Source organism: Heterocephalus glaber, unplaced genomic scaffold (assembly GCF_053883595.1).
Source record: "Heterocephalus glaber isolate CG9 unplaced genomic scaffold, H.glaber_assembly_v1.0 deba00001465, whole genome shotgun sequence".
NCBI classification, from domain to species: Eukaryota; Metazoa; Chordata; class Mammalia; order Rodentia; family Bathyergidae; genus Heterocephalus; species Heterocephalus glaber.
Window position 1 is genome coordinate 2,432,331 of NW_028258312.1, and position 19,205 is coordinate 2,451,535.

General features: G+C 42.2%; 2 protein-coding genes across 8 annotated transcripts in view; one reads left to right on the plus strand and one right to left on the minus strand.

Annotated features, from left to right (window-relative positions):
- Kif20a (kinesin family member 20A) overlaps positions 1 to 8,010 on the minus strand; it is a 9,179-nt gene extending 1,169 nt beyond the window's left edge. Inside the window, exons 1-19 of the mRNA XM_004841806.3 lie at positions 7,871 to 8,010; positions 7,633 to 7,774; positions 6,999 to 7,184; positions 5,305 to 5,394; positions 5,091 to 5,210; positions 4,383 to 4,521; positions 4,077 to 4,264; positions 3,862 to 3,991; positions 3,461 to 3,655; positions 3,244 to 3,355; positions 3,075 to 3,143; positions 2,762 to 2,905; positions 2,454 to 2,619; positions 2,179 to 2,343; positions 1,911 to 2,050; positions 1,674 to 1,776; positions 1,170 to 1,368; positions 850 to 941; positions 480 to 617 (exon numbers count right to left, since the gene is read on the minus strand). Coding sequence (XP_004841863.1) covers positions 480 to 617; positions 850 to 941; positions 1,170 to 1,368; positions 1,674 to 1,776; positions 1,911 to 2,050; positions 2,179 to 2,343; positions 2,454 to 2,619; positions 2,762 to 2,905; positions 3,075 to 3,143; positions 3,244 to 3,355; positions 3,461 to 3,655; positions 3,862 to 3,991; positions 4,077 to 4,264; positions 4,383 to 4,521; positions 5,091 to 5,210; positions 5,305 to 5,394; positions 6,999 to 7,163 — 2,355 coding nt within the window. The 5' untranslated portion in view covers positions 7,164 to 7,184; positions 7,633 to 7,774; positions 7,871 to 8,010. The remainder of the gene's footprint in view (positions 1 to 479; positions 618 to 849; positions 942 to 1,169; positions 1,369 to 1,673; positions 1,777 to 1,910; positions 2,051 to 2,178; positions 2,344 to 2,453; positions 2,620 to 2,761; positions 2,906 to 3,074; positions 3,144 to 3,243; positions 3,356 to 3,460; positions 3,656 to 3,861; positions 3,992 to 4,076; positions 4,265 to 4,382; positions 4,522 to 5,090; positions 5,211 to 5,304; positions 5,395 to 6,998; positions 7,185 to 7,632; positions 7,775 to 7,870) is intronic.
- A 172-nt stretch (positions 8,011 to 8,182) lies between these two features.
- Brd8 (bromodomain containing 8) overlaps positions 8,183 to 19,205 on the plus strand; it is a 43,589-nt gene continuing 32,566 nt past the window's right edge. For all 7 annotated transcript variants that reach the window (XR_002393846.2, XM_013071132.3, XM_004841802.4 and 4 more), the window contains exons 1-2: positions 8,183 to 8,219; positions 9,040 to 9,136. Coding sequence is in view for 6 of the 7 variants with exons in the window: in XM_013071132.3 (XP_012926586.2) it covers positions 8,201 to 8,219; positions 9,040 to 9,136 (116 nt within the window). In the remaining variant the exon portion in view is untranslated. The remainder of the gene's footprint in view (positions 8,220 to 9,039; positions 9,137 to 19,205) is intronic.

Consider the following 19,205-nt stretch of genomic DNA (forward strand, 5'->3'; position numbering starts at 1 on the left):
TTCAGTTCAACCTGGTGAGATGCTGTCTCAAAAAATGGGGATGGAAGTATGGGATTCAGCTCAGCAGTACAGTGCCAGGTCCTGAGTTCGATCGCCGGTACAAAAGAAAAAAAAAAAAAATGTGGGGATGGAGAGCAGCTCGGTGAATTCCCTGAATTCAATCCCTAGTAACTCAGAAGGGGAGGGATGCCATAGTCTGTTAGTATATTAGGAGTACATAAAATAATACCAGTGTCAACTTAGGTAAAATACAGTAGTATCTACCTCTCAATGGTTATAACAGAGTAAATGCCTAAAATTACTTAGTTTGGTACCTAGTACTTGGTACTAAATGCCTAACAATTACGTTATTTTACAAGGATGAGAAATACCCTCCCCTCTTTTGAGCCTAAACTCTACCTTCTGCTCCCCATTTGCCTTCTTTCATATATATTTGAGTGGTCTAGTAGGAGAAGAGGGGTTATCTAAGATGCCCTCACCTGTTTGATTAAGATGTCATCACAAGTAGTCAAAGCCTGACGAAGTTTTCCTGCCCCAGTGCTATGGCAACAGGCCCTTTCTGCTGACTGGAGAGATTCACCAAGTTTCTGAAGCTCACACCGAAGCAGTCTTATATTCTGAAAAAGGAATAGGAATCGTATCTGGCCAAGATCAACCAGGATAGTGATTGGGAGGGGTTGGGGAGCCATTTGGAGAAGTACAGTAAAATTAGAAAGGCTAGTCAAGCTGAATGAAATGGCCATTCCCTAGGATCCTGCACAAAGAATACCTCCTCACAGAATCAATGACAGAGAGCTTTGGATGATAAAAACTGCTTTAGGCAGAAATTTCTGTAACAAAGGCATTTACCTTCTGGCCCTCCTCTAACTTCTTGTCCACATCAGTGGTAAAAGGCTTGGCTGAGGGTGGTGGTTCTACCATTTTCTGATACTTCTGTAGTTCTGAGGGAAGGAAACAAATATGAGTTTTCTAGTTTTGGACTTATCTACTTAATGATTTAACAGCTCTTATAGCAAGTATAAAATGTAAAGCTGTGTACACTGTAGAGTAAAATGTTGGGGTGTTGGTAGGAGTTGAGGGAGTTACATTGGGCTTGGTTGGGAAGGGCCAGGTCTGAATACCAGCTCCTCCCTGAACCACTGTCACACTTCAGTCTTCTTATTCCTCACCTTCAGTGGTGGAGGCTAGCTCTGCTTTGCACTGTTCTAGTTTATCTTTAACCTCCTGGAGCTGCTGAGTGGAGGCAGAAGTTGCCAACCTTTGTGACCGCCGTAGGGACATTTCAGACCCAGACTGTTGATGGGCCATAGATGGCTGTCTGGCTTCCTGCAAGAGAGCTTCTAGCTCTTCGATCTTTTCATCCCGCTCCTAAGAGGGAAACAGAGAGCACAATTCTGCCCAGAGTCAGACAAATACTTCAGGAACGGATGACTGAAACAAATGAACAAAACCCTTTCTGACAAATCTGGAAAGCCTATTTATTAGCACTTAGACTATTTCCTAGCCAACTAAACCCTTAATTCACCAAGCATAGATTGAACACCTAATAGGGACAGACAATAGAGTGAGTTATAAACTCTTGCTCTGACTAGCATTTATAAGATCTGTTCACCTCAGGTAATCTAATGGTGGTAATCTAGGCAGCTAGTTGGGGCTGGTTCAGGGCAACTCACCTGAATCTCTTCTTGGTAAAAACTTGTCAGCGACTCCTTGAGGATCTTCAGTTTCTCTTCATACATTTCCTCCAATAATTCCTTTTGGGTGTCCAAATGTTCACTTTGAGAAAGAGGGGAAGAGAAGTGAAGATTAGGAGTGAACTTGGGAGACAGATCTTGAGACAACTCCATCCCAGTCCCTACTTCCGCCTCTGTCCCCAGGTGACAGAACAAGAGGGGTTACTCTGCCAGTACCTGCACCACTGCTCTCGTTGTTGCATCTGCTCCACCATCTCATTGCAAATTTCATCCCGGAGCTGCATCTCCAGCTGCAACTTTTCCTGTCGTTCTTTTAAAAGCAGGGTTTTCATGGCTTCCACCACCTGTAAGAATTCCTAGGAGGAACACACATGTCAGAGGTTATAAGATGTCCATGCCCCAAAAAGGCCCAAGACTACTTGGAAGACAGCATGACAAACTTGTAGCCACTGAGCTGTTGCCCAAAGCTTTCTTATATTCTTACCTCCTTGCTATACAGGGAAATGTCAACTTCATTTTCAAACTGATCATTCAGGCCTGGATCTGCCTTACCCCCTTTCTCTACACCAGGGGAGACCTGAAGACTGTGTTCCTTGATGAATGAATGCAGGGATGGTAGTCCCAGTTGCACAGGTGGGGCATGCACAAGCTAGAGGGGTGAAAAAATCTTAATTGACTCTTTGAGTAGTCTATAATAGCTTACTAAAGAAAAGTTACCAGCCCAAAATAGGCATAACTATTCCAACTACAGCTTCTCACCTGGCTGGCAATGGCAGAGAACTTGGCCACGTGAAGAGTTTCATCGTAGGTTGACGCACAGGGATTCACATTGACAATCATGCAGGAACGGCCTCGGCCTGTGAAGAAGCCTTGGAACACTCGAGTCAACTTGCTGTCCCGGAAGGGAATCAAGTTCTGCTTTGATCTGGCAGAGAATCAGAGATAATCTGTGAGCAGAGCTCTAGCCCCTGGGTATCCCAGCACCATCTCCAGAGGTAAACAGGAAGACTTGGCAAATTGCAGAGCCTCAGGCCATCCCAGCCCACAGCTTACAGTCAGAAGCTCACCTGTTCTGCTGGTTTTGGCGCAGGGCAGCAATACAGCGGCCCAGGGTGTGCAGAGAAGTGTTAATGTTTCCTGCTTCCTTTAGCCGTTCACCACTCTTTTGATCTTTGCAACGCTCTGAGCCAGCCAGATCACAGAGTGACAGCCTAGAATGATGTACAGTCTGACATAAGGACCTCAAAAGCGCTTCTAGCCCATCTTAGGGTTCTGGCGAGAATTTCTGCAACCAAGGGAGAACAGTTCCCCAGAGGGCTTCCCCTCCACTTCCAGAACTACTAAGTGACCAAGATCAAATTTCTAAATGAAAAAACTTACTCGCTGATCTTGGGAACTATATCCCCTTCCCCTTGAAGGTGCAGGATCCGGATTGAGAAGATGCTGTGGCTAAAAGTTAAGAAAAAGGAAAAATCATTGCATACCTCTAAGACCAGCTGGAGGACTAATGCTTCTTAAGCATCACGAAGGGTTTATCCTCACAACTCACCTACGGCTAGAGTTCTGGTTCATGTGGGTGCTGGCAAAGCTCTGGTTCTTACGACCCACTTTTAGGAGTTTCCAAGCTTCCTCGGCATCTTGAACATGAATCCAATTGAGATCTGGGACCAAAAGAGAACGCCTAAGATGGTAACACCAGACTCCTTTCCTAGCCACTCTAGAAGTTTTCTCCAGGATTTCTGCCTTTCACCTCCACATTCACATACCTTTCACATAGGGATTGCCATTTTGATCCTCACACAGACGTAGAGTCTGTCTCTTACGTTGCTGACTGGGTGGTTCTAACAGGTCATAAAGAAGTTCATTGTAGATCTCAAAGAATGAGATCCAGATGGAAAAGCGAATGTCTGCTGGAACACTTATTGGAATAGTGTCTGGCTGTGCCCATTGGTGACTTGTTTCTGAGGGAAAAACCAAAGTACACTCCATCAACCCTAGATCCACCTGGAGGCACATGAGAGATGGACAACCCATCTTGCCTTTGACCTGCAGGGTTCCTGGAGGGTGGAGCTCCGACTGCAACATCTGGTCCTTACCCCCAGCAGCTGTTTGGAGCAAGGAATGGGTTTTTGTTTTTACTTGGCACGGAACTCAGTCATGTACATACCATCCAGCTGGCTACTGCTGGTAAACTGAGTGGTGGAAGAGAACCCAGCAATGCCACTGTCAAAGCTGGTGCTCGTACCCATCCGACTTTCAATGTAGACACTCTTCTTCAAGGAGGTGGACAGTTCCTCCTGGAGGGGCACAAGGGGAAAGTAAGTACAAACTTTCTTAGATTTATATTCCATACCCCTGCCGTTATGGATTCCAATACTTTACCTCTTGGAGGCTTCCATTTAGCAGGGATAACTTCTTCATTTCCTCCTGCCGAATCTGCTTGCTGTCTAGCCAGATCACCTCATTGGAGAGCAAGGGCTTCAGATCAGCAGTTGGATGAAGCTGGCCCTGGAGGCTATTAAAGATCAGAGCCAGGGACCGGGGCAGGATCCCTCCATCCTTGGTGGTACCTGGAGGCACATAAGAGATGGACAGCTAAGGGAAGTGCATTTCTCCCTTAACTTAGAGCATCAGAAGGTAAAGACCATTACAGGCCAATCAGCAACCCCATGAAGCCTTACTACTCACCTTGAATCGTATGGGTTTTCCCCGAGTTGGTGACTCCATATGTATAAATGAGCCAGTTCTGCCCTTTCAGCACATCCTTTACCATCTCCTTCATGGTCAGGTTGAAGAAGGGTGCCTGTCCCACTTCTGGCCCAAATATCTAGAAAACAGACCAGCTTCTCAGAGCCCCACCTTTCATCTCTCACTTGCCTCCTGCACAGAGCCAGCAGATATATCCCTTCCTGGGTGGTTGGTGCTGGAGGCCATGTAAGCAGCTATTTCCTGCCTTGCTTCCAGCTGTTCCTAAAACTGAGGACCCAACCACTCTTTGCTAGTTCATCTTTCATCCAAATCAACAAGTACGTAAGAAGTGCTATGCATTAAGCCCAATGCTGTGCACAAAAGGGGGCAATATAATGATCACAAGTCCAGGCTTTGGAGATGGATCTAGACCCCAGGCCTGTCTCTACCACTGACTGACCCAATGGCTTCTGCAATATTCACTGAATCTCAGTATCCTCGATAGGAAAATAGTGATAATAACAATAGAATTGTTGGGAATTAATGCACATGAAGTACTGCACATTGACTAGTATATAAGAAGACCCCCAAAATTATACATGTGCATACATAAAGAAATTCTGGTCAATATAAAAGTGTTCTCTCTAAAGAGGAAATAAAGCTGTCCCTACATGTTGGTGCCTTGTTCACAGACAAGATCCTCCATACCTGAGAAAAGGTGAACTTGTGGGTGGCTTGGCCAATTCCCCGTTCATTACTCTTCAGGGCAAAGGAGTCCTTGGGTGCTTGTAGAACAAGAGTCTCCATATTCTCAATACAGACACAGCCCTGGAAGAAAAATATAGTAATCACAAAAGGAAATATTCCTAGGGAACCTCTTCTGTACTCTATCATTCTCCTTAAATCCTCCCTCCCCAGTCACCTGATCTTCATGTCGTTCCAATTCTGAAGGTAACAAGGGCCTGACCCTCAGGTACACTTTCACCTTCTCTATATTGTTCTCACAAGGAACCTATGGCAAAATTCCAGCAAAGAGCCACAGATTAATGTCACAGAAGTTACCTCTGAGCAAATGGACAAACAGCACAGTATCTAGGGAAACATGGTAACACTATCCCATCCCACCTCAAATGTCCAGCTACTCTGGTTTTTTGAACTCACTATGTAGTCCAGGCTGGCCTTGAACTTGCAGTGATCCTCTTGCCTCAGCCTCCCGAGTGCTGCTGAGATTACAGGTGTGCACCACCACGGCTGGCATTATTTATTTATTTTGAGACAGGCTGTTCCTACTTGGTCCAGGCTGCCCTTGACCTCACTGTGTAGCCCACCCTGGCCTTGAACTAAATATGTAGCACAGGTTGGCCATGTACTTGAAATCTTCCTGCCTCAGCCTCAAGAGGACTGGAATTATAGGCCACCGATGCAGAGTTCAAGGCCAGCATGGGCTACATAGTGAGTTCAAGACCAGTCTGAACTACATAGTGAGACCCCGTCTCAAAAAAACAACAACAAAAAAAGCCAACAAAAAACTCTTATAAATTTCTCAGAGAAACTATGTGAAAGAGGGAAAAAGATTTGACAATATATGTTAATGTTTAGGATAAAGCCAAATACAGGGTCATTTCTCCCCTCAGAGGACACTAAGTTGTCAAAAGTGGGAAGGTATTGTTGACATTTAGTGGGTAAAGTTCAGAAACGGAGGTAAACACCCCTCTCCCAGTTCATACTAGGAACTGAACCCAGGGTCTTCACATTGAGCTACATCCACAGCCCTTTTTAAAAATTTTCGTGGTTCCAGGGCCTGCCTCGCAAGGGCAAGGTCCTGCATTCGATCCCTGGTACAAAATAAATAAATAAAATAAAATTTTCGGACCAGGGATTTAGCTCAGTGATTCTGCTGCCTGCCTTGCTAGCAAAAGGTCCTGACTTCGATCCCTGGTCCAGAAAAAAAAAAAGGCTTAAAATTTTCTAATTTTTTTTTTTTTTCTAATTTTTAGACAGGGTCTCACTAAGTCACTAAATTGTCCAGACTGGGCTGGAATTTGCAATCTTCCTGCCTCAGTCTCCCTGAATGCTGGGATTATAGGCATGGATAATCACACCCAGCTGAACATCTTAGAATGCATAGGACATGTTCCTACAACAAAGAATTTGGGCCCAAATGTCAATAATACTGTAGCTGACAAACCCTATATAGAAAGAAAGCTATGCTTCACATTTTTTTTTTTGGTATGAATGTACATTACACATACTTGTAAGACTCTGTACAAATCATTGCTTTTGTGTGTGTGGTGCTGGGGTTTGAACTCAGGGCCTCATACATGCTAAGCACATGACCTACCACTGAGCTACATCCTCTAGCCCTGTACAAACTTTAATTTAACATAATTGGGCTTCATAGTAGAAAGATACAAGTATCCTTCTCTCAGAGATTAGCAGAGAGTGTGCACTTGAGGGTATTTCATTAATGCAGATAATATTCTTATGAGCACACAAGTCTACTTTTTGTCATGTCTTTGATTTTGAACTGATCTCCAGGACCACTGGTCTTTAACCTCGTATCAGGTATGGAGAACTATCACTTTTTGCCCTCAAGCCACTCCTCAACCCCTTTACCTGTTGCTTGTCCTCCAGGGAGTTGGAGATGACAGAGGAGTCTGACAGCAACTCCTTGCGTAGCACAGACCGCAAATCTGCAGCTGTGGATTCAAACATGGGCGAGACCACGACATCCTCATCAGAGAGCAAGCCCGAAGGTGGAGAAAGGATCCCTTGAGACATGACAGCTGGGACGGCCTAAGTCTAAAAGGAAACAAGAGTAGGTAGGGAGAAGAACACTAATGGATAAAATGAGCAGCAAATTATAGGTAAGAAACAACGCCCTTGGCCCAAGATAATCGGGCCCCTGCCTGAACTGCAGCTCCGTTTCTTCCAGTTACTGGCAAAGAGGAAGATGGGAAGGGCTAATAATTTAATCCAGTCTGAGGCCGATTTCTGAAGGCGAACAGGAGCCAAGAGATATCTGGCTCCAAATGCAGAAGGTCACGCTCCAGGTAGCGTGCCTGGCCCGCCAGTGTCGTGGAGTTGGAGTCAGGATCCCTAAGGTCTTTCTCCAACCTCACCCAAAGGCTCACAGAGAGAACACAACTATGAAGAAAGAGCTCTTTCTGAAGCTCCGTTTTCTCAACGTCTCATCCCGCGCGGGCAAAAGCTGGTTACCTGGGTTCAGCCAGTCCAGCCTGATACTCACCCAAAGACAAGACGCTCGCAGCTTCTCTGGTACCAGCTTACACCCCGCGAAAGTATCTGGATCTTGCTGCGGGAAAGCACAACTCCGCCCACGAGGCGCAGCTTTGTTCCTGATACCAAGTTTTAAATTACGCGCTGAGTTCCTTTGGCCAATCAGAAAGCAAACCCTTCAGTTACCAATCAGTGTAAGGAAGGGGGGGGGGGACTGGAAGTCCGTTTGCTTCAGTTTGCCCTCTGACCTCTAACATGGGTCCGTGATACCTAATGTCGCGAGTTTGGGTTGTTTCCCTCGGGATTCTTCCCATTTAACTCTTTCCTCGAACCCTAGACATTTTTTCCTAAAGAGTCTAAAGGGAATCCTGAAACTTCAGCTGCCATCCCCTGTTCATTGCAGTACGCCTTTCCAGGAGCGCACAAAATAACTAGTATAAGGAGCTTGCCTCTTCCGGTGGAAAACTACATTTCCCAGGAGGCACCGCGAGCCAACGCCTGTACTTTATTTCCCAGAGTTCCCGGAGTTCGGCCTCACAAGATTATCTCTCGCTGGCGTAGAAGACTTCAGGGCTAAGATGGCGACAGGAACGGGCAGTGAGTATCTAAGTTGATTTTGTATGGAAGGCCTTTGTAGAGCCGAGGCTAAGCACCACAGCTTGACACATGCTAAGGGAGTGGACAGAGTGGTTATACTGAGAGCCCTAGGGTCTTCACAGACCTTCGCTCGACGGCGTCGTGAGTTTAGGCGCTTGTGTCTCAGGGAGGGAGGAAGGGGTTTGAGAAAAGCAGCTCAGTGAGTCTTTGTGTGTTGGGAGCTCTGGGGTCTAAGAGATAAGAGCATTGTAAAAACGGGCGTTCAAACCAAGATATGTTATGAACCATATGGCACGGCCGGCAGTTCAAAGAGTCAATCCATTTTGTAACGTTTGTAAGGCAGTCGAAGTAGAGTCTGATCCTTGAGCTTTTTATGCCACTGGGAAAATTGCGTTTCGTGCATTTCAGTCATTTTTCTCCGTTTCACGGATCAAAACTGTCTTTTAGGTTAGACATTTGAGGGGGAGGGGCTGAGGGAAGTAAACAAGTTTATGCTAAAAAAGGGCGGGACAGTAGGAGGCGTGCCGCTCGGAATCTTGGGAAATACGCTTGAGTTCAAATTGGAATAAAGTATTCTAGAAGGAGCCTTTCCGGATAACTGCTTCGTCTTAATTTGACTTCCCCAATTTTGAATAAAGTAGGGCTTTTGAAGTCCTGGCATTAATTCACATGGGGAAAAATAGATACCACGGCCAGTGGTGTTAGTTTATTGAATAGTAGCTCACTTTGTCCCTCTGGAATATTTTGTATTAGGCTCTTAGTTAATTCTTTGGGGCTTAAAACTATTCAGTGGTTTCTCTTAGCCTTATTTCTTTTTCAGAACATAAGCTGCTGAGTACTGGCCCCACAGAGCCATGGTCCATCCGTGAGAAACTGTGCTTAGCGTCCTCTGTCATGAGAAGTGGAGATCAAAATTGGTAGGTATTGGTAGGGTGCCTTCTTTTTTGAGTCTTAGAAATGCTGGGTATTTTTTCACTTTGGCGGATTTTTTTTTTTTTTTTTTGGTACCAGGGATTGAACTCGGTACCTTGGGCTTGGGAGGTAGGCGCCGGAACCACTGAGCTAAATCCCTGGCCCTGGTGGATTCTTATATTAATCATATTGTTTTAAGTAATATTTCTTTTTAACAAATTTACTGAAATATAATTCACATACCATAAAATTAACTCACTTAAAAGTGTAAAATTCAGCGGGTTTTAGTGTATTGACAGAGTTGTATAGCCATCACCACAATCTAATTTTGGAACATTTTCCTTATTCCTAAAATCCCTCACTTATCTATTACTCCACATTCGTCCCTTTTCCCCACTCCCAAGCAACCACTCATTTACTGGACATTTTATATAGATGAAATCATATGATACCTGTTCTGGGGCACATACAACATTTCCAAGGTTTTATGCATGTGTAGCAGGTATCAGTACTTCATTCCTTGTGTGTGTGTCCGTGTCTTACTAGGTGGGAATTGAGACTTTGGCGTTAATCTTCATCCCTAGATTTTTTTTTCCCTGCAGCAGGGTCCTGTAAAGTCACTAAGTTTCCCAGACTGGGCTGGAACTTTCTTGATCCTCTTGCCTCAGCCTCCCTGAGTGCTGGGATTCCAGGAGTATTATTGCTAGATTACTTTTAATAATTAACATTATATTTGTAAAATGCAAGTACCGTAGTTGTCCTACTATATTATTTAGGGAATAATGACAAGAAAGAATGTCTGCACATTCAGTACAGGTACAGTTGTTTTTCTCCCCATATATATTTTCAGCCTCTAGTTGGTTGACCAAGAATGCAGACCCACTAGATGTGGAGGGTGAACTGTTTATTCATTCCTTTTTTTTTTTTTGGTACCAGGGATTGAACTTGGGACCTTGTGCTTGCAAGGCAGGTGCCGGAACCACTGAGCTAAATCCCCGCCCCTTGTAAGTTTTTTTAAGACAGTGTCTCACTATGTAGTCCTGGTTAGCCTTGAACTCACTATGTACCCTGGGTTAGCCTCAAACTTGTGGAGATCCTCCTGCCTTAGCCTCCCAAATGCTGGGATTACAGGCATGCACCGCCATGCCTGGCTTTGTTTGTTCATCTCTTGATGGGCATTTGAGTTGTTTTCTTTTTTTTGCCTATAATAGATAATGTTTTTATGGATATTTGTCTATAAGGCCTTATGTGGACAGTGTTTTCAATTCTCTTGAGTCTTCTACCCAAACAGTGCAATCTGGGTTATAAATAAAACTGTTCTTTTGTTGATTTTTGCTGTAGTGGGGATTGAACCCAGGGCTGTCACAAAGAGCTACATTCTCAGCCCTTTCGTACTTCTTTTTTTTGTTGTTCTGGGGATCAAACTCAGTACCTTGGGCTTATGAGGCAGGCTCGGTGCCACTGAGCTAAATCCCTGGCCCCCTTTATTTTTTTATTTTGAGACAAGGTCTTGCTAAGTCACTAAGTTGCCCAGGCTGAACTTGAACTTGCAATCCTCCTACCTCCCAATGTGCTAGGATTACAGGTATGTACCACCATGCCTGGCTGTGTTTAACTTTTGAGGAACTGCTGAATTCTTTTTCAGAGAAGCCATATCATTTTACATTTCCACCAGCTAGAAATGAGGTTTCTAAATTCTTAAGTGCTTGGTAACACTGCCTTTTTTATTGTAAGCCATATCAATAGGTATGAAATGGTATATCATTGCATGTGTGTTTTGTTTTGTTACACTTCTTTTTTTTTTTTTTTTTTTTTTTTACACATTTCTTCTTTTTCTATGGTACTGGGGAAATTGAACCTAGGTAGCTCTAAAGCTACATCTCCAGCTCTTTTCTTTTTGTACCAAGAATTGAACTCAGGGTCTCATGCTTGCCAGGCAAGCCCTGTACTGCTGAGCTACATCCCTGGCTCCAGCTCTTTTCTGTTTTTTCTTATTTTGAGATGGGGTTTCACTAAGTTAACCATGCTGTGATTGAAAGCTATCCTCCTGCCTCAATTTTAAGAGTAGCTTGGTTATAGGCATGTGCCACCATGCCTGGCTCATTGTGGTTTTGATTTGCATTTCCCTGATAACCAGTGATAATGAACATCTTTTCATGTGTTGATTGGCCATTTCATTATCTACTTTTTAGAGATGTGTGCTTAGTCCTTTTTATATTTAGAATTTGGTTATTTTTCTTTTTGTTACTGTGTTGTAAGAAGTTTTTGTATATTCTTGGACATAAGATCCGTATTAGATTTGCAAATATTTCTCCTATTCTGTGTATTTTCTTCTCACTTTCTTGATTAACATCATTAACAGCACAAATGTTTTTAACTTTGATAATATCTGTTTTGTTTTTGGGGGTAGGGGGGTCACTTTTGCTTTGGATCATAGCTAGGAAATCATTTACTTGTGTTTTAAGAGATTTATAGTTCCTCCAGGCCTACCTCTTGCTGGGCATCAAGCCCAGAGCCTCATGCATGCTAGGCAAGTACTCTACTGCTAAACTACATCCTCACCCCACCCTTTTTTATTTATTTATTTTTGGTACTGGGGGATTGAACTCAGGTCCTTGTACTTGGGCAGCAGGCAGCGAAACCACTGAGCTAAATCCCCAGCCCCACCCTTTTTTATTTTTACATTTTTCTTATTTCTTTTTTTTTTTTGGTACTGGGGACTGAACTCAGGACCTTTCAGTTGCCAAGCAGGCATGGTGCTGCTGAGCTAAATCCCTGGGCCACATTTTTCTTCAATACTTAAGAATGCCTTTTATTTATTTGTTTGTTTGTTTATTTGAGACAGGGTCTCACTATGTCGTTCAGACTGGCTTTGAAGTAACTAGGTAGCCTAGGCTGGTGCAGCAGTCCTCCTGCCTCAGCCTCCCTAGTGCTGAGATTACAGGTGTGTGCTACCACGCCCAGCTGCCTTTTAATTTTCTTAAGCTTTATAATCAAATAAATTTGATAAACAAATTTCTGCTTATATAGTACATCACTAACCACTTGAGTGAATTTATAAAAGTATCATTATTGGGCCGGGGATTTAGCTCAGTGGTGCTGCCGCCTACCTTGCAAGCACAAGGTCCCAGAAGTTCGATCCCTGGTACCAAAAAAAAAAGTACCATTATTGATCACATACACTGTTTCTGTGATAATGTAATGTTTTATAAATTTTACAGTTTTCAAACAATTTTCCAAAGATAATTCAAGATCAGTTGAGTGTGTTGGCACACATCTGTAATCCCAGCACTCAAGCTGAGGACAGGAAGATTGTTTCGAGTTCAAGGCCAGCCTGAACTACATAGTCAGACCCTGTCTCAAAAAACAATTCAAGATCACTCAAAAAATTGGAGAAATACTAAAATTCGTTACTTCAAATTATACATTACATTGAAATGTCTTTAGTTAATTATAAGATAATATTTTAATTACAGGAAGTTGTAAATAGATTGACAAGAAAAGTGAACATTGCTGTCTCAATTCAGTGGATCTAAGTTTTTTTGTTTTTTCTTCTTTGAGGTGGTATCTTGCTATATAGTTCAGGCTGGCCTTGAACTCTTGAACTAGTGGTGATCCTGCCTCAGCTTTCCAAGTGCTGGGATCATAGGTGTGTGCTACCATGCCTTGTTAGTGGATCTGCTTTAACCCTTTACTTTGTTAAAGCTGAATTACTTTGACAAGTTATTATAGATTCCATCCAGTGTTTATTTAGTCTTTATCAGGAAAGATAATGAATTAGATTTATCCAGTGTTTAAATATATTTATAGTGCCTGATTAATAGTTTAAAAATAGGAGGCTGAAATGTACCTCAGTGGCAGAACATGCATGAGGTCCTGAGTTCAATCCCTAGCACCAAAAAATAATAGTGTAAATGTAACTTATTAATATTTAAGTTGTGAGCTCCTAAGAACTACTTTTTTTTGTTGGTACCAGGGATTGAATTTAGGACCTTAAGAACTACTTTTTTTGGTACTAGAAATTGAACGCAGGGCCTTCACAATGAGCTATATTCCCAGCCCTTTTTTATTTAGAGAATGGGTCTCACTAAGTTGCTAACTAGCCTAGGCTTGTGACCAACTTGTGATCCTCCTGCCTCACCCTCCCAGAGTGCTAGGATTACAGGTGCATGCCACCATGCCCTGCTAGACCTACTTTTAAAAATTAATCCAGGCTGTCTAGCTCAGTGGTAGAGCCTTTGTCTGGGATGTATATGACCCTGGGTTTAATCCCAAGACCACCGAAAATCCAACTGAACATCAATGGCCGCCCTTGGGTATTTTACCCAGGGCCTCTCTCTTATCTGCTCTACTACTGAGCTACACCCCGTGTCCCCTAAACTTTAGTTCTACTGAAATTTCTGGCAAGAAAAAAATGACACAAAGTGAATGACTAGAATTATTAACGAGACAAACCGTGATTATACTAATCTAAACATAAGCCAACCTGAATTGTAATCAATAAAGTCCAGTTACATGGAATAGAGTTATGATATCTGTACTCCCTCTCTTCCTCCCCACAAATTTAGAGTTTAAGGCAAAAAGTTATACCTCATTTCCGTTGCCTGCCTTGCATGCTCAAGGTCCCGAGTTTGATCCCGGGTACCAAAAAAAGAAAAGTTATACCTCATTATTCTTTTTTAAAATTAGATTTTCAGATATGCCACCCTTTCTTAATTCCAGAAACAATTGTTTCAGACTAGACATATTTCTTGAGGGAGTCTCCAAGTTCTGCAGTAAAATATTATTTCTGCAGGAGAGTTGTTTGTTCTTTTGGGTGACTAGATGTCTAAGAAGAAAACCTTGGGCTAGGTCTGCTATTTGCCAGACAGTTCATGAAGAGTAGTAGATCTAATTGGATGTAGTTACTCTGTACTGATCAGCATATTTTACACCTGTCGTCGTCATCTTACTTTTCTGTGTATCAAGTGACCTACCTTTTTTGTGTCATCTATTTTGAATTTAACTCTCACCAGAGTTAAATGATTGTCCTGGTTTGTGGCTCCTCCTCCCCCTGCTTTTTGGGCAGTATTGGTTATTGAACCCAGGGCCTTGTGAGTGCTAGACAGGAACTCACCACTGAGTTTCTTCTCCAGTCCTTTTTATTTTACTTTCTGAGGCATGGTCTCACTAAGTTGCCCACACTGGCTTTGAATTTGTGACCTACCTTTCTGTTTCAGTCTCCAAGTAACTAGTGTTATAAATGTGCTGCACTACACCTGGCCATTTTGCTTTTTAAATCTTTTGGGTTTTTTGAGACAGGGTTTTATTATGCGGTTTATTAGGCTACCCTTGAACTCACAGTGTAGCCCAGGCTGACTTCAAACTTATGATCCTCTTGCCTCATTCTCCCAAGTGCTGGGATCACAGGTAGGTACCACTATGCCTGGGTAAATCTTAACTTTTTAAGTAACACACGAACACTAATAAATAAAAAAGCACAGCAGAAAAAGCAGCAACAAAGAAGTGTGTCAAAAAGTGGTGTTTATTTCTGTCCCACATAAAGGAAGTCTAGAGATAGGCAGTCCGTCACTGATATAGCAGCCTCAAAGTGATGTTAGGGAGTACCACTCTTCTATCTTTGCTCCACCTTCCTCAGCACACAGTTTGTGTACTGAAGGTTAGTTTTAAGGCCACAGTGGCTGCTTAGCTTCAGGTGTCACATTCTTTTTTCATGCAACCAGGAAGAAGGACATTAAAACTCAATTCTGTTCCTTTTTTTGCTTTGTTTAGACAGGGTCTTGCTGTGCATTCAGGTTGGCCTTGAAGTCACTATGTAGCCCATTATTGCCTTGAACTTGGCAGTGATCTTCCTGTCTCAGCCTCCCCAGTGCTGGGATTATGGAAGTAAGCCACCACACCTGGCTGTTTTTTCTTTCTTTTTTACTTTTTCCGTTTTTTTATAATATATATTTTTGGTCTTAATTTTTGCTGGAATTAAGAAAGAAGAGGATATATCTGGTAGTCTTATTTGTATTTTTAAATTTTATTTATTTATTTTTGTTTTTTGAGACAGGGTCTCACATTTTAGTTCAGGCTGCCCTTGAGCTCACTGTGTAGTCCAAACTGGCCTTGAACTTGTAGCAGTCCTCCTGCCTCAGCCTCCTGAGTGCTGGGATTATAGATGTGTGCTACCATGCCCAGCTAATTTTTTAAAAAGTATAACTGTTCAGGGCCGGGGATTTAGCTCAGTGGTGCCGCCACCTGCCTTGGAAGTGCAAGATCCTGAGTTCAATCCCCAGTACCAAAAAAAAAAAGTATAACTGTTGGCTTTAAGTCTTAAAGTTTGGGTGGGTAAGGAGGTACACATAGACTGTGTTAGTCACTTTCTTGTCATTGAGACAAAAATACTTGACACCAACAATTTGAGGAGAAATCTGTTTTGGCTCATGGTTTCAGTTGATGGTCAACTGGCTCTGAGGCAGAAATTACATGGTGAAAGGGTGTGGCAGAGGAGAGCTGCTCAACCCTGGTGGCCAAGAAGGTGGCCTGTTGTGTAGCATAGTGACTGTAAGTAATAATAACACTGTACTGATGTGATAGGCTAAGAATGGATGTTAAATGGGTTCACTACAGAAATGATGACTATGAGATAATGCATAGGTTAATTGGCTAGATTTAGTTTACCTTTAATGTGTATATATACTTCAGAACATCATATTGTACTAGTCAAGTAAAAGGAAATAAATATTACAACAATAAAAGGGGCCCACATAAGTAAAGTAAAAGTTCTCCTGGTCATGCTGAGGATTCCAGTGCTATACTAGAGAAATCTCAAGCCATAGTAGTTTGGCTAGTATCCTTTCAGATATTTTTCTATGCATAATTTGTACAAATGTAAGCATAAAAAAGAGAACAGAAATATTGTATATGCATGTTCCACCTAGTTTTTATTATGTCATGGGCTAGCCATGGTGGTACACTCTGGCAATCCCAGCATTTGAGAGGCTGAGATGAGAATCACAATTTTGAAGCTAGGCTAGTCTGCATAACAAGACTATCTCAAAAAACAAGTAACAACAGCAAAAGAGTGTCATGATCTTTTTTTCTATGCCAGTAGGTTAGATTTTTAGCTTGTTCTTCTCCAAAGATTCAGTATTATTCTGTTGGCTCTACCATAATTTGTTCTACATTCACCTTTGGTGGATATTGAATTTTAGTTTTCATACACACACCACACACACACACACACACACACATTCCCCCCTCACCCCACCCCCCGCTATGTAGCCCATACTGGTCTTGAACTCTTGTCTTAGCCTCCCAAGTGCTGAGATTATAGGCACATACCACATCTGGCTGAAGTATATATTTTTTAAAATATTTCTTCATAGATCCCAAACATTATAAAATGCTTCTATTGAAAACAAATTATTATCTAATTTCTTTTCCACTATCAAAGATATATGTAAACTGCTAGTCATATCTGCATGTCAGTCTGTGGTAAAATTAGTACTGTGATGACTTTAATAGTTCAACTAAAAGCAGATTTGAGTTTTCTTAGCCTTTTAGGCTTTCATAGGTGAATTTACAGCTACCCTTCTTTTCAAATTATTGAACACAGTTCAGTAAGTTCCTTTATTGCTTTGAAAATCCTCATCCTAGCAAATAAAAGAAGAACTATGAAGCAGTATTAACATTGTTTTGCAAAACCGTATGACACTTGCCATCATAAGTACTGGCTGTACTCACTTTTTCTTTTCTAATCTTTCTTCCCCTTTCTTTCTTTCTTTTTTTTTTTTGGTACCAGGCATCAAACTTGGGACCTTGCACTTGCAAGGCAGGCAGCGGAACCACTGCGCTAAATCCCCAGCCCTCCCCTTTTTTTCTTTAACTTATTCTTTTACTTATTTGTTTGTTTGTGGTACTGGCACATGGAACACATGACCTGAGCTACATGCCCAGTGCTTTGAGTCAGGGTCTTGCCAAGTTGCTAAATTGCCCAAGCTGGGCTTCTGACGTCATTTTCCTGCCTGAGGCTCCCAAAGTGTTGGGATTACAGGCATATACACTACCATGCCTGGCCATAACCTAATCTATTCTTAAATGGGCTGAAAATTGCTGAAATTAAAATATAGTTACCATTTTAAGACAGTTGTGGTGCACGCCTGTAATTCCAGCACTCAGAAAGTTGAGACAGGAGGATTGTCTTAAGTTCAAGGCCAGCCTGGGCTATATAGTGAGTTCAAGGCCAGCCTGAACTATTAGCAAGAGCCTGTCTCAAAAAAAAAAAAAAGCAGTTATTTTTAAAATAGATGTTGTGATTTCCCTTCCTGATAGAACGCAAGTCTTTCTGGATTCCTTTTTTAGGGTTATGAATGGGTGGAGTTGGAAGACTTCTTAGGTAGCAGGCCCATGTTAACATCTAAACCTGCTTGCAGATTTGATGGAAGTGATATTCCCCATGATAATGGGGCACTAGGATGTTGTGGGTGGCAGCTGTTCTTAAGTTAAATAGTAAATTTCCAAACGAATTACACTCACTTCATAAATCTCAACGTGAAATATAACTCAGAAATGAACTGAAGGGGCTGGAAATGTAACTCAGTGGTAGAGTGCTTGCCTGCCATGTTTAAGGCCCTGGGTTCACTCATCTTTACCACAAAACCAAAACAAGCTGGTTAGAAGTAGAATCCAATCTGAACATTTCCTTACATTTTATTAGAAAAATAGTGTAAGATAGTATAAGAGCATTTAAGTAAAACATAGAAAAGGTATCTGAATTCAATTGACAAAATTCAAATTGAAAAAATTCAAATTGACAAACTTTCCATTGTTATCCCTGTCTACCAGTGTTACTAGTTTCTTATGTCTCTCCAGCATTATTTTTGTGTATTATATTTTCTTTAGCCCCCTTAGCCCATCTCCCACTTTTTTGGGAGAGGGGTATGGCTTAAACCCAGGGCCTTGCACACATGTTAGTTATGACTCTGCCATAAGCTACAGGGATGTCCTAGACAACCTTGATTGATTGAAACAGAGTCTTCCTATGTAGTTTAGGCTGACCTTGAACTCTGTGGAGCTCAGGCTTCCTCAAACTGGCAGTGACCCTCCACCTTAGCCTCCTAGAGTGCTATGGGATTACATAAGTGCGCCACCATGCCTATCTTTTTAAAATTAATTAATTAATTAATTTATTTATTTATTTATTGGTACTGGGGATTGAACTTAGGTTCTTGCTCTTGCGCAGCAGACGGGGAACCCACTGAGCTAAATCTCCAGCCCTCTTTTATTTATTTTTGAGACAGGATCTTGGTGTGTAGCCCAGGGAGGCCTTGAATTACTGTGTAGCTCAGGCAGGCCTTGAACTCCTGGCAATCCTGCTGCCTCAGCCTCCTGAGTGCTGAGATTATAGTAGTGTGCCACCATGCCTGCCTTCTTTTTTAAACAGAAATAATCACATGCTAAACATACTATTTTTAAAAATTTTTTTCCCTTGTTTTGTGTGCGGTGTTAGGGGTAGAACCCAGGGCCTGGTTATGCTAGGCAGGTACTGTACCACTAAGCTACATGCCCAGCCTTAAACCTGTTCTTTACCTTGTTTCTGCTACTTTTTTTTCATTTCATTCTATATCTTAATGGTTGTTGTATATTTATATATGAACATTTGTCTCACTTTGCCCTTTTTTTTTTAACAGCTGCATGGTATTCTGCTTTATGAGTACATCATGAAGTAGTGTAAGCGTAGTTTAACAAAACTTTGCTCATTTGCTATATACCCTGTTGATGGATATCACTGATACAAATGTCCTTTCATAGTTCTTATTTTCTTCTTTTTTTTCTCAATACCAGGAATCGAGACTTTCCTTTGTGAGGCAGGTGCAGCACCACTGAGCTAAATCTTCCGGCCTTCCCCAGCTATTTTATAACTTTTAACCCATACATAAGATGTGAAGTATGGATCAAAATTTTGGGGGAGGGGGCGGGGATTTAGCTCAGTGGTTCTGTTGCCTGCCCTACAAGTGCAAGGACCTGAGTTCGATATCTGGTAACAACAACAACAACGAAACCAAGGCCTGGAGAATTAGCTCAGTG